This window comes from Cyprinus carpio, chromosome B12, assembly GCF_018340385.1.
Source record: "Cyprinus carpio isolate SPL01 chromosome B12, ASM1834038v1, whole genome shotgun sequence".
Taxonomy (NCBI): domain Eukaryota; kingdom Metazoa; phylum Chordata; class Actinopteri; order Cypriniformes; family Cyprinidae; genus Cyprinus; species Cyprinus carpio.
Genome location: NC_056608.1, coordinates 16,576,487 through 16,590,611, shown reverse-complemented (window position 1 = coordinate 16,590,611; position 14,125 = coordinate 16,576,487). Strand labels below are relative to the sequence as shown.

The window sequence follows — 14,125 nt, the reverse complement described above, 5'->3', positions numbered from 1 at the left end:
TGTGTCTCGTGCTTTTTCTCTTTTGGATTAATGAGTCAGTGCTGAGAGAGCTCTTTAGGCCAAGAGGAAATGAGACCTAATTACATTTAATGCCCTTCAGCTTTACCTTCTTGCTTACACTACCGTATTCAACCAAAGTCCTAAATGATCTGATGTAATACACTTTGATAGAATTGCAGTCAAAATGGCGAAATGTCATTAGAAAAATATCTCATTAATGTAGCAATTCATTAAAGGGATAGTTCCCCCAAAAATTAAAATTGTCATTAATTACTCACCCTCATGTCGTTCCAAACCCATAATACCAACTTCAAGGACCTGAAAGATAGTATATAACTAAAATAGATAGTCAGCAATGTAATTAATCCTACCTGAACGGTAGTAATAATATCACTGAAATAGTCTGTGACATCAGTGGTTCATCCGCAGTGTTGTGAAGCTTTTTGTGCACAAAGAACATTCCTGTTGAACCACTGATATCACATGGACTGTTTTAACAATGTCCTTACTAACTTTCTGGGCCTTGAACGTGGAGAAAGCTCTCAGATTTCACCAAAAGTATCCTAGTCTGTGTTCCGAAGATGAACGAAAGGTTTGGGATGATATTAGGGTTGAGTAATTAACAATTGACACAATTGTCTTTTTTGGGTGAACTATCCCTTTTAGCATCATTTACGTAGAAGTCACTTTCAAACCATGCAGCTTTCTGTTGATAAACGCGGTAAATTTGCGTCACCAATTTCGCCCTCACGCAAAACTCCCCGGTTTGAGGATTCCTTCTGAAATGACTGGATTTCGCCTACTAATTTTCTTTAAGCGATGGTAAATATGTCGGTTTATCTTTACTGTATATTCTAAGTCTTTTAAAGAAGTCGAGGGAAATTAAAGTTTATTGAAAATCTTGATATCCAGTCTAGCTCTTTTTGGCACTATATTACTTAACAATGTCTGATTTGGAAAAAAATACTTGTTGAAAGTCAAATAATTTCAATACATTTTTTTTATTCGGTTTACAAACGGGTTAAACATTATATAGACTCGTGGAGAGGAAGAATATTTATAATGACTTCAATCTAGGTCTGATTCTCATATAAAGCTATCATATGACTTCAGAATATAATGCACACCACATAATACAATGAATCACATTAATGTTGCTTTTGTGTCTTTTTTAAAACTTGAAAACACTTTTTAGCACCATTTTAATTGTAATTGCATACAACCAGCACTTTTCTCGGAAAAAATACAACCAGCATTTTCTTCAGAATTTCTCCTTTTAAGCAGCACAGCAGAAATAAATTCATATTGAAATGGAACAAATTGAGTGTGAGTAAGCAATGACAGCATTTTTGGTTTTGGCTGCACAAGATGAGACAAAATACAACTGAAAATGAACTGTTGATGTTGTAAACAACTTGCTACCATGCAATGCTTCATGCAAAACTGCTCTGCCCCCTCGTTTGTACGAGGTGTCATTGCCACAAGGTAGATCCGTCATCCTGATTTGTTCATTTCTGTGCAATTTCTTGATTTGTCATTAAATGCACACCTGTTCCCATTATGTCTTATTAGATTTGGTTGTAAAGGGCATCTTTCTCTTTCTGAATGGTCAATCTCTTGGTGCTGCTGCACCCTCTGGTCCTGGATTCAGATCATTGTCCTGGATTAGACACCCCCTCTGGAAGCTGGTGTCAAATGCTGATGCACTCCGACACGGGGTCAACTTGTGCTCCAAACAGTCATGTTATACAGCTTGCTTGTTTCTGACTGCCTGGGCAATCAGTTTAACTAGTTAGCTTCAAGCGTGCCTTAGTGTGTATAGTCATCAACACTTGCAGCGCAAGCATGCTTCCATTAATCCGTTACTTTACCGACGTTAGAAAATGTTTATAATAGAAGCTTGACATTTGCTTCTAGCAGTCTTCTAAATTCAAACATACCTTCAGAAGCACCTTCAAAAGCGTCTGTTCACCAACATCATTTATTCAAATATAAGTGAAGAAAGAACGCAGTCTTTTGAGGTGAATGAGAAACTGTCAGTCGTTGAAAACCATTCTGTCATCTGGGAAGTTCACATGCTGTTTTGTGTATGTTGCTCACGCATCATACAGGAAATTGCTTCAGCACGCCTTCCCTTGACATCTAGAAGCAATAGATGAGAAGAAGCATACAGCTGATTTCAAATGCTTCAGTGGTTGTGTACTTGCCAGATTACTTGTTTTAACCTCGTGAATTGCTGTGGAAAATGTGCCGTGACAAGGTGTGGTGCAGCTGTCAAATAGGATAAAGTGTCAAACAATGATTTTTCTTCTTTTTTTAAAGCGTTCATCCATAATAGTGTTCACCCCCACGTACACCATTTGATATTTGGAAGTCTGTTGTATTAGAATATCTCAGTTATAGTCAGAATATTAGAATGATTTCTGAAGGATCATGTGACACTGGAGTAATAACTGCTGAAAATTCAGCTTTGGTATCACAGGAATACATTACATTTTAAAATGCATTAAAATAGAGAGCAGTTATTTTAAATCGTAATAGTATTTCAAAACATTGAGTTTTTACTGTATGTTATGAACAAATAAATGCACCCTAGGTAAATTGCCAACCCGAACTTAGTGAACCGTTGTGTGTATGTACTGTATCTTTCCCTCAGAAATTGTCACTTTTTCAAAAAACAAACAAATATTTAGGCATCGTTGTACGGGAGGTAGCAGTAGGCAGGATTTGTGCTGTCAGTTAAGTGTTTTCCTCCAATGAGCGGTTTCCTGATTTCATCAATGTGATTTGTGCTTTTATCCCACCGAGTCAGATAGCCAAACTCATGACAGCTGGAATCAAGACTAGCTTCAGGCAGATTCTGTTCTATTACCAGGACAGCTAGAGAGATGGTCGCTGACAGGGTATATCTCTCCTCACATCTACCCCTGAGTTATGAACCGCTTCTCTGAAATACAACAAATTAAAAGTAGAAATAGACCAAAACTGCTACAGATGCTGCCTAACATACAAACCTGTTATATGACTTTCCTTATAATATAACCTTTCCAGTTATTATAATCTAAAAAAATGACCCTCTCTGTAAAAAGGGCTCTGCAGGGGGGTGTCAGAAATGTATCACTGATTGAGAACTTGTCAGTGTGCAATCTGACATTAGAGTGGTTACCATGAGCAATAGCGAAAATGCATTTCCACCCTGTGAATGGCTTTTAACAGTCTCTTTGTTAAATGCAAGATAATGCATTTGGTGCAAATTCCTGCAATCCATTTGCTTTTATTTAATATCTAGCGCATGCTGTTCAGTCTTCAGGGTTCGACAAGAGTACCTCCCCTCCCAGGTTTGCTGTCTCTTTATATCCAATCTGCACGTGGATTGCTTCATTCAGATGTGACGGGGACGTGCCTCTTGATGTCTGCGTCTGCAAAATCACCAAAAATGTCCTTCAAATGATTTCAGTTCCCAGACATTTGCTCATTTACGTGGAGCTCAGTGAGTCAGCAAACTGCAACTTGGAGTGATTTGACTATGAGTTTGACTAAACATCGATTGTAAGAGGGGTGTCATAACATACGATTGTCCTTTGGATCCTTCTCTCACTGCAGTGAGACAGTCAGGGATGCCAGGGAGGCTAAAAATGGTTGCTCAATTGGCAGAAAATGAAATCATCAGGGGGGCTGACAGTGACATTTTGTCTCGTATGGTCTTGATGATGTCAGTGGTCCTTCATGAGACTGAAGAAACTCATCTGGCCTAAGGGGAATGTGTGTCACCTTCATTGCATCATTTGTATCTCCCAGTCCTTTTCTGTTAGCTGTCCTTTGCAATCTCTGACTTTTATTTTTTTGTATTCTGTTATTAAAGTCTAATGTTAATGCTGGAGAACATATGGATTGGACTAGAAGAAGAAGAAATGCAGATCTTTGGAATAACACCTGCATTTTGCCCTAAAACGCTGGCTTTTCCATTCTTTCTCCTACAGCGCATTTCACATCTTTCATGCTGTCTTCTGCTTTGAATGTTCCCTGGATGCCACCTTCATTTTCTCACATTTACTCAAGCCACTGAATGTACCGCCACACGAGGGGCGAGAACCTTTAATTGCTTTATTTTTCGTATTAATTCGGATTCCAGGTGGAACCGCGGAGGGAATTAAGTCCTGTTTACTGCCTGCAATGCACCGGATGAAAGGCTTCGATCTGAAGGGGGATTTCTCCTGCACTGCTACTTAATCGAGCCATTCAAGTTTCTCTCTTCCTCATTCGTCACCAATTAGCCATTATCTTCAAACGAACCCAAGATGGCGTGCGTCTGAAAGCATTAAAAGGATTTCATCATTCTTTTTTTTTTCACGTCTTTTTTCATCTGTGTGAACCGTGAATTAATTTCACACACAGAATTTTATGAATGCTCACATATATCTGTAAATACAGTCAGCATAAGCAATTTCCTTACAATTCATGACTTCGCTGTCTGCACAGTTTTAAGATTTGCCTTTTGAAGCACCTCACTAGACCATAACACTTGAATGAAAAGATCAGATTTCTCAGCTTGACCACTGGAAGGCCTTCTGCGAGTTTCAGAAATGTGTTGACATTTCTATTTGTCCATTTACTTGTCACTGAGCCATTCTTGCTCAAAGTGCAAAGCTTTTTTTAACGCTTACAAATGAAGAGATATGAGATGAGAGGCAAGTGTTGCATTAAAGAAACATGAAGTTGGGTTTTATTAATGGCAATTGTATGTTAGTGATTTGATGGACAATATGACTCAAATTTAATATTACAAAATGAGTAATTTAATATCACAGTAACAATATGCCATGATATAGATACAGTGTTTTTGCTGGAAATATGATGAAATATATTATTATATTTTAAATAGCAATGTGGTGATGCATGTTTTTAGATTATTCTGTTAGCTATCTTATTTAAATTTTTATTCTGAACCTGGAAGCAAACAAAGTTTATTCATAAGTAAATAATAAATCTTACACCATTACATCAAACATCAAAGCAGCTGTTAAATATCAGTTAAAAGGCTCAGATCAGTAAAACTAACTGCTTGCTCCAACATTAAATTGTAATTGGATAAACCCCTTTTAGTTACACAGAAATCTATTATATTATAAATAGTATATATAGTATATATATATATGAAATTTCTACATCATGTTTAATCTATCCCTTCTTTTTGTCACCCCACAGCTGTTTTCTGTCGCTGTTGCTGGTAGCTGCAGTGGTGTGGAAGATCAAGCAAACCTGTTGGGCCTCCAGGCGACGAGAGGTATGTCACAAAACATAAAGCATAAAGCACTTTCCATCACAAGAATATACAGTAACCATGATAAGGACACTGTATGCTTTGTGTCAGAGTCCTTGTAATTTCAAAATAGCCAAGTATTTGCTGATTAATTTAGTTGTTTGATATTGTAATATATATTGAATGACTTTACACTGTGGTAAATCTGTTCTCCCTTTTCTGTTTTGTGTTTTTTCCTTCACTGCTCTGAGAAGTACATATAAAGCCTTGACAGCCACATGAAACAGCTCTGCAGAGTCCATTGCTTACAAACATGCACATCTCCCTAATTAGGGACCCTTATGAGCCAATTAGCTCTGACAAGAGTTATCTAATGCAGTTTAGAGCAGACTGAACGATAAGCACAGCAGATGTCTGCACATCGAGGAGAGAGATGCCATACTTTCACTATTTCTTCTGTCTTTCTTCATTTCATTGTGGCAGAATTACAGGCTATCCAAGGGTCTAGGTTTTGGGTAATGAGTTCATCTGCTGCCTGGGAGCACCCAAAAGTTACTGTAAGATATCCACGAGAATGATGTTGTAGTGTCCGTAATGTGTTTATTCCATTTTAATGGACAGAATTGACATTGATAATCTGGGAGGTTGATCTCTTTTGCTTCTGTCCTAATTGATGTATGGAAATAAACAAGAGTTATGATTGCAGCGATCCAAAGTTATATTCATCTAAAGAATTAAATCCAATAATGCGTGATGGGGGCAGATGGGCTTCCACCATTAGCATTCGGCTCACTGAACAGCACCACACAACATCATAATATCATCTTGTTTCTTCCCCCAACAACTACCAAAAAAAAAGCTTTTATCTTTTAATTTAAAATGATTGAAATGTTTGAGGAGGCACTCCAGAAAAATAATTGCTTCTGAAAATGTATTTTCTCCTTCCTTTTTGTCTTGATCAAGAAAGAGCCTGAACGACGTGCACCTCATTTTGGCACCAATCATTTGACAAGGTCACGTTTGTGATTTTTTTGCCTTGGCAGCACGAGGTGGAGACAGAAATAAAACTAAGAGGGATTCTTCAGAGCTTTTCATTTGCATTCAGAGGCATGCGAATAGTGGTAATTTATTGGCATTTTGAAGTGTAACTTTCAGTTTGTATGATCATAAACGAAGAAGCTGTCCTGCCCTGCAACCTCTGCTTTGAATGCCTTTTGTCCTGACTGACTTATTGAAAGACATGAGTTGAAAGCAAATGACATGTTTATAACTTCCATTATGCAAATGTTCTCTACTACACTGATTTTGGCTGAGAGATCAAACAAGGGAATATCTAAAAAGCAGCAGTGCTCAACACAAATCAGAGTGTTTGCCTTTGATTTCCTTCAGTGCGTCGTTTCCCGGAAAATTCTAGAGAACGTCTCATTGTCATCTGCCTGAATATTTGCACAGTTGCGTTTGCCTTATTTCGGTTTCAGCTTTAGCTCTGAAGTCTCTTGTGTTGAAGCACAGTGCTTGAAAATCTGGTTAAAACCATCCAATTAGTGCTTAACCTCATGCATCATGCGATTATTTGATCTCTCAAACAAAATTTATTATATTTAAGAGATTACAGTATGTAATCTCTCTCTCTCTCTCTCTCTCTCTCTCTCTCTCGCACGCACACACACACACACACACACACACACACACACAGAGGGAAAGAGATAGTATTTTTTTTTTAATGTTTTTAAAATAAGTAACTTTTGCTCACCAAGGCTGCATTAGATTTTGAAATAATAATTTTCAGGGATTTTCAGCAGCCATTACTCCAGTCATCAGAAATTGTTGTAATATACTGATTTGGTGCTGAAGAAACAAGTCTTATTATTATAAATGTCGAAAACAGTTGTGCTGCTTAATATTTTTGAAAATTGTGATATATTTTTCTGGATTCTTCAATGAATAGAAAGTTCAAAACAGCATGTATTTGAAACTGAATTTTTTAATTTAATATTATTAATAATAATATTATATTGTTATATTAATTATATTATTATATTAATAATATTTAGAATAAAAATATAAATATGTATAATAAATATATATTCATATGACTAATTTTAGTTTTTGTTTTATTGTTTTTTTTAAAAACAAAAACATAATAGATTTTTCTATTTCTTAAAAACATTTTTTCTATTGATGGGTGCCAATTTAGTCTGCATGACAATTCCCAACACGTCATCATGTGTTTTCCTCTACTTATATTTTCAGTATTATTTATACTGAGACATTATCAATGTGGTGGTCACATTTTCAGATGTCAGTGGGATGGAGATGACATACAGTATTAGTGGATTCGTTTGGTAATTATACAAAGCATATAAAGACTAAAGCATAGATCCCAAACATAATGAATGGGTCAGATGATTCTTTGAACTGAATGTAAATAATTTCATAGCTTAATATTTTCTCCAAGCATTTTTGTTGCTGTTTTGTAGTCTTGGTCAGTCTTGTCTCTTAATGGTGTATTTTATCTGACTAAACATCTGATCTGAGTTCATATACAGACTTAGGGATGCTCAAAGCTACCACTTTCCAGCAGAGGATGGTTTGGCCATTGTCCTCAAAGACGAATTGGCCTTGTGAAACCACATAGCGTGAGATAGTGGTATGACAATTTCAAATCAAGTCTCAGTATGACAGATCTGAAAAATGAATTCTAGCTTATGTTTAGTGGAGGAAGAAATGTGTTCCATGTCTCTGATTTGATTCATCACAGTGATGGTATAGTCTGTGTGTGTGTGTGTGTTTAGCCCTGATGTTAAGTGATTATGCTGAGCCAGGTGCATTAGAGGACTGTCGTCTGATGCCGGAGGGCTTGATAATGGTGTTTTGCATTTAACACAGCGGAGCATTACGTAGAGTCACTTATGCCACTGTCTTCTGGACATGTGGGCTGGTTTGCATTTGTGTAGGGGATTATGGTTTCTGTCTGTGTGTAAAATTCCAGAAATATCCCTTAACTTTTCATGTTTCATTTGAGGTTACAGCAGTCATAGCTCTTTGCCTCAGACTATTGCTGTGCTGCATGATACAACAGATCAATCTTTCGAAAACAAGGCATCTGTTGTCTTTCTGGATGAAATATTTATCTTGCCTTTTTGGAGAATGACATTTCAACAACCTGGTTTCTCATAGCTAGAAATTAGACAGTGGGAGGGAAGATTACAAAAAGTGCAATTATACGTTCTTATCTCTGCTCTCCAGTGAGCAACACAAACAGGTTTGGCTATGGGCATCGCCCTCGTGTTTTATGATTTGTCATATTGAAAAACAACCTTTCCCACTATTCGGACCAATGACTGCAAACCCCATGCCAAAATGAAAATGAAATGAACAAGACGGAACAGGGGTGATTAAGAATAATGAAACCGTGTCGTCCTGAGTTATTGAATTTCGTCTAACATGCAGTCTCATTCAATTCAGTTCTGAGTGCCTGAATATACTCATAATGAAGGTTACATGCCTCTGCTGTGCCCTATCACATAGGCCTAATTATTTTTGGCAATAGGATGTTTTAATCGATTCAGACAAAACTGGAAGATAATGTCTGTTGTTGACTCTTGTGGCTGATTTGTTAACAAGAAGATTTGATGATTGATTCTAATAACATTGAGACGAACCATGCTTTGCACTGGAAATAGTTCACAGGTGCTAGAGTGGCTCTGTACCATTTCAGGGGCACAGATGACAGACGTCTGCACTAAATGTCAGTGTAGAGCGGGAGGAATGACTTCTGTAAAACAGACGGTGGGGGCATTGACATTTCACAGTGCAATGTTATACTCATGGTCATACAGCACTCTTTGATTGAACAGAATTGCTTTAAATGCACATCCTTCACAATATGGTCGTTTTTAATGCAGTCGTGTTTGCAGTGGTGATGAGGCTCAAGTCACGTACACAACTGATGCATGAGGCTGTATGCTGGTGAAGAATCACTAAAAACACTAAACATTTAATATAGTGCAATATAGATGTAATATAGTGATTGCATGCCTTATTTGGAAAAAAGGGCACTTTTTTGACTGTTCTCTTTAGGAGATGAAATCAGTAATGAGTAGGAATTCAGGGTAGTACAATGTAGGCAAATTTTTTGGTCAGAAGCAAAAGTCACAAATGCAGCCTGACTATCATGAACAACATCTCTGGAATGTTTGTGTGCAACATTTGGAGAATTATTGAAGAAGCCGTCTGGAGCTTTTCTTATCAGTGTCACCTTCGTTAGAGAAAAGACACAGTATCAAGTGCTGATGGTATTACTATCCCTCCATCTTTTTTCTTTTTTTCTATTTCCTTTTTTTCTCCACAGTGTTTTTTCCACCTTTTATTATTTCCCCCTATTTTTTTTTTCAGTTTTTCCCCCTCATTTCGACTTTTTCATAATTTTTCCCACTCTACTCTGCATAATGACTGTATAGAACACAGGCATTATATTCATATCAAAACCTATTGCAATAGTATAAACAATTAAAACATAATCTAATATACAGTATTATGTATTTAATATTAATATCAAACATTAAAAATGTTAAATATTTCTAATAATAACAAATAGTATTGTTAATATTTTATTTATATCAATCCAAACTAACTGTGTTGTTTAAATCAGACTTATGCTAAATTATTAGCACAGTCGTGTTAAAGAATAGAATATGTGACTCCGGTGGCCTTGTAGTGATTGTTGATAACTGCATCTATTTTAGGCTGCTATAGACAGGAAAATTTATATAGTCAGTATTATATTCCAGGCCTGCCGAGAACATGCTTTGGTTTTTTCTGGGAGTATCCATTATTATGAAAAATGGAGAAGTTATGATAAAACTTTTTATCTCTGTGATAGGGCCATGTGTTATAAAGAATGTTTCTTTTTCAAGGGCATCAGCAAACTTCAGGCAAAGGGAACCAATAGTTTTATCCTTTAATATTAATTAAAGGTCATAGTACCAGCCCCAATATAAAAGCAGTCTGGCTGGCTTACAGCCCAAGATGTAGGTTTAAGTGACAGAGAAACTGAGCTTTTGGTTTGCAGGATATAAGCTATACTCTATCTAATATTGAGTTTTCAATGGCTTTTAGTGATGATCATTCATTAATGATTGTTTGGTGGGTTATAGATATTAAGCATGTCAATTATATAACAATTGGCTTTAAACTATTGATATTTTAAAAGCTTGACATCCTCAGCTATGCTATAATTAAACAGAGCCTTATTAGTTAGCTTAATGAATGAGGTATGATCCTGTGTGACACAAATTGGTCAGGAAAGGACACATTATGCAGAGAGAGAGAGCTCGATGGAATCAGGACAGCACGGATGCATCAGCTCCTTCTCCAGTCTTGCAGAAAAGCAGCTCTGATCGGTCTGGAAAAAAAGAATGTTTCTGCCCATAATGAGAGCCTTGCAAACGGCCACAACCATTTGTGACTCTGAACACAGAGGCTCTGCATCCACTTCATTCATCACACACTCACAAGGGAAACTTTAGTCTATGACAAATACTCGCCCTCACTTTTCAAGTTCAGCTGTGGGACTCTCCGAGAGTTCGTTAAATCACAGGTTCACACAGACCGATGTGTGCAAATGATACATGCATTGCTCAGAGAGATGCAGTAGTGTGCTCTGAAGAAATGCATTAATGCAGAGTAGAACTGTGAAGTAGAACTGTTCACTTGGAGATTTCAAAGCAAAGACTTGCGTATCAGTGATCTGGAAATGAATCCCACATATTTGTTCTATGTTTAGCTAAATGCGATGTCCAGTCAAAGAAGGTCATGCTTCCTTTCTCTAGCCTGTTGTCTGTAAAATACTGGAAATACTGGACTCCTTTGAGGTAAACTGAATCTTTCCCAGTACAAGACAATACAATTATTTTGCTTCTTCTGTGAGAAAGAGGCATTTTATGGCCTATAATATGATGCAACTGATTGTAATTCTTTTCTGTTATTATTCAATTTGTGCATTATGGTGGTTTGTGTTTGGTGTTTATGCTCTTAATTTTAGTTGATTTTAGATTGATTTAGGTTGTTTCAACTGATGTAATCTAGTGACATACAGTAGTTAATATTTGTAATGATTATAGGGACTGATAAAATATCACACAATAAGAACTTTAAGTTGTAGGAATGGTATGCAAAACATATTATATGAATTTATGGCAGATCTGGCCATAAAGACTAAAGGCCTATTTACACCAAGCACGATAACTATAAAAATAATGCTAAAGATATAGTTCTAAAAATCGTTCTTAATATTAAAGAATAGCAAAGTCTTACAGGTAACCAGTGCAGCAATGATAATATTAGACTGATATGATCATATTTTCTGGACCTGGATAGAATTCTGGCTGCAGTGTTACAAACTGCAGCTTATTTATGGAGACAATCGGGCATCCAGCCAGAAGTGCACTACAATAATCAGGTCTGAAATTATGAATGCATGAACTAACATTCTGCATCTAGTAAGAATATTCTGTAACTCTGATGTATCTGAGGTGGAAAAATGCAGTGAGGTACTAAATGGTTAAAACAGCCTTTGCAGCAAGCCAAAATTCTGACCATTTGAAGGGTCATGTCCTAGAGAGAGCGAAGAGTTAATAATATTTAACAAAGGGTCATTGTGGTATCTGATACACAGCAACAGTTGTTTGTACAATTCCAATTTGCTTTTTAATGTTCTCTCTATCTTTTCAGTGAGGAAATAATTGCTGCTGTACTGTGGAGGGGTATCAGATTGCAGAAATGTCTGCTTCCTATTCTGGCCACTGTGCTAAACAGATTTCTGTGATTATGCCGGTTATTTTCTATAAACCTGATAGCATATTCTAATCTGGCTTCTTCACCTATGGCTGGAAACAGTCATTTCCAGCAATTTCAAAGACATTCAGGTTGTTTTTCTCCCATCTGCACACCATTTTCTTTGTGTTTTTTAAGAGAGGCTGTTATACTACAGTACCCACTTTTTTTACTCAAATTTCTTTATATTTAAAAGAAGCATCAATACGAAGAGTAATAGAAGTTGCATCCATGTCCTTGCTCACCCCATCAAGCTTTTAATTGCTTATAGACAAACATTACAAAAATGTGGTGGGTTAAGAATGAATGAATTAATTAATGTAATTAGGGTTGGGTATCGAAAAACCGGTTCCATTTTAGAACTTGTTCCAAATTTCCAAGAACCGGGTATTCGATAAGACGCGTGCATTTTGATTCTGCTTAACGATTCCTGCATTCGCATTTCAATTTGATTAAAACGATTAAGTGCAGAAACGGAAAGAATTTGTGCCCTGTTTGTGTGCTGTGTATTTCCACTGTAGAGAAGGAAACTTACTTCTTTCATATTTGTCGACCAATATTCCACCTCAAAAAAGTCCGTTCTCAAACCAAAATGATTATTTCAAATGTATAGAACAGTATGCAGAAAACAAACTCAATTATATCATAATAAACAACCAATATGTCTTAAGTAACCGTTTTTGTCTTACGTGAACGTAAAACAGATGAGAAAGAAAACACACATGTAGAGTATTTTTGCTTAAAGAGACAACAGCCTAATAAACGCGTTGCCTGTCATTAATGTTAATCAAAGAACAAAAAGAAAATCATTCACTGATCTTGACTGAATATATTTAATAACTTTATTTGATTATTCTTTATTTTATTTATAAAAAGAAAACTATAGTGTTTTTAAACTTTTAATTACAGTTTCTGTACATGATGTTTGGTTTAGTTGTATTTATTTATGATATTGCTAATTGATTTGTTTGTTCCTATCTTATTACTTACTGTTTACTTGTCTTTAACACTTTAATATTTGAAATTTATATTAATCTAGTTGTTTCTGCTATGGTATTTTATTTTTTTTTTTTAAGCACAGGCAAAATTCCTCTTACAGTGTTTTGTAGGCTGCTGATTTTTGCTCATGTTATTCATCTGCAACAGAATGCTTTGTAAAAAGACAGAATACATGTTTGACATCTAAATGTTTGACTTAATTTTTTTTATATTAGATTTTTTATTTTATTGGAATCTAAACTAGGAATCGATAAGAATCGGTATTCGATAAGCAGAATTGGAATCGGAATAGATAAAATTCAGGGTTAAGAATGAACAAGTTGGTGCTGACAAAAATGTGGTGGGTTAAGAATGAATGAATTAATTAATGTAATTAATTAATTAGCAACATTGTAACAAAGAAAATGCGGTATGTGCAACCAGTCACCAGCTGACTATACAGTAATTGAATGCCCCTGATCTACATACTTTGTAACACTAACAGAGCAATGTCAAATTCAATTTCAAGCCTGTGAGAGTGACATGTCCTTTGAACAGGCAAAGGTCTTCGTGGAATAACCAATGAAGCCAATTTCATAATCTATGTTTTAAAGAGCTAATCAGGTCATTGATGTTTCTCAGAAAGAACTGCATCAGTTGGGTCAATGCAGAAGTGATTCTGAGTGGATTACCTTCATTGTACTCTTAAACATGAGCAAATCTTTAAGGGAAAAATTACAAGCTATGAAGTTTTTGAAGATTTAAGTTTTTTCTATTTCTGTAAGATCAGTGGGTGCATTTATATCTTGCAATGTGCTTTGACAAGTCATTTTTAATAGGTATTTTTGTTCCCAGTGAGAAAACTTTTCTTTCTGTGTCATTTGTCAGGGCAAATTTCTCTGCTTGGTTCAAGACCTCATTTCCAGTTATGATCAGCTGTAATTAATTTGCTTGTTTGTGAGTTGCTTCATTTACATCATTTCTAAAGTGAATAATTTGTTACAATTTTACGTCGTGTTGGCACTGACAAGTCTTTGCTAGTCAGAATGA

At 36.0% G+C, this 14,125-nt stretch overlaps 1 protein-coding gene across 1 annotated transcript in view; it reads left to right on the top strand.

Annotated features, from left to right (window-relative positions):
- Window positions 1-14,125, top strand: part of atrnl1b (attractin-like 1b) — an 89,715-nt gene that overhangs the window by 48,183 nt on the left and 27,407 nt on the right. Inside the window, exon 26 of the mRNA XM_042735665.1 lies at window positions 5,206-5,284. Within this exon, the coding sequence (XP_042591599.1) occupies window positions 5,206-5,284 (79 nt within the window). The remainder of the gene's footprint in view (window positions 1-5,205; window positions 5,285-14,125) is intronic.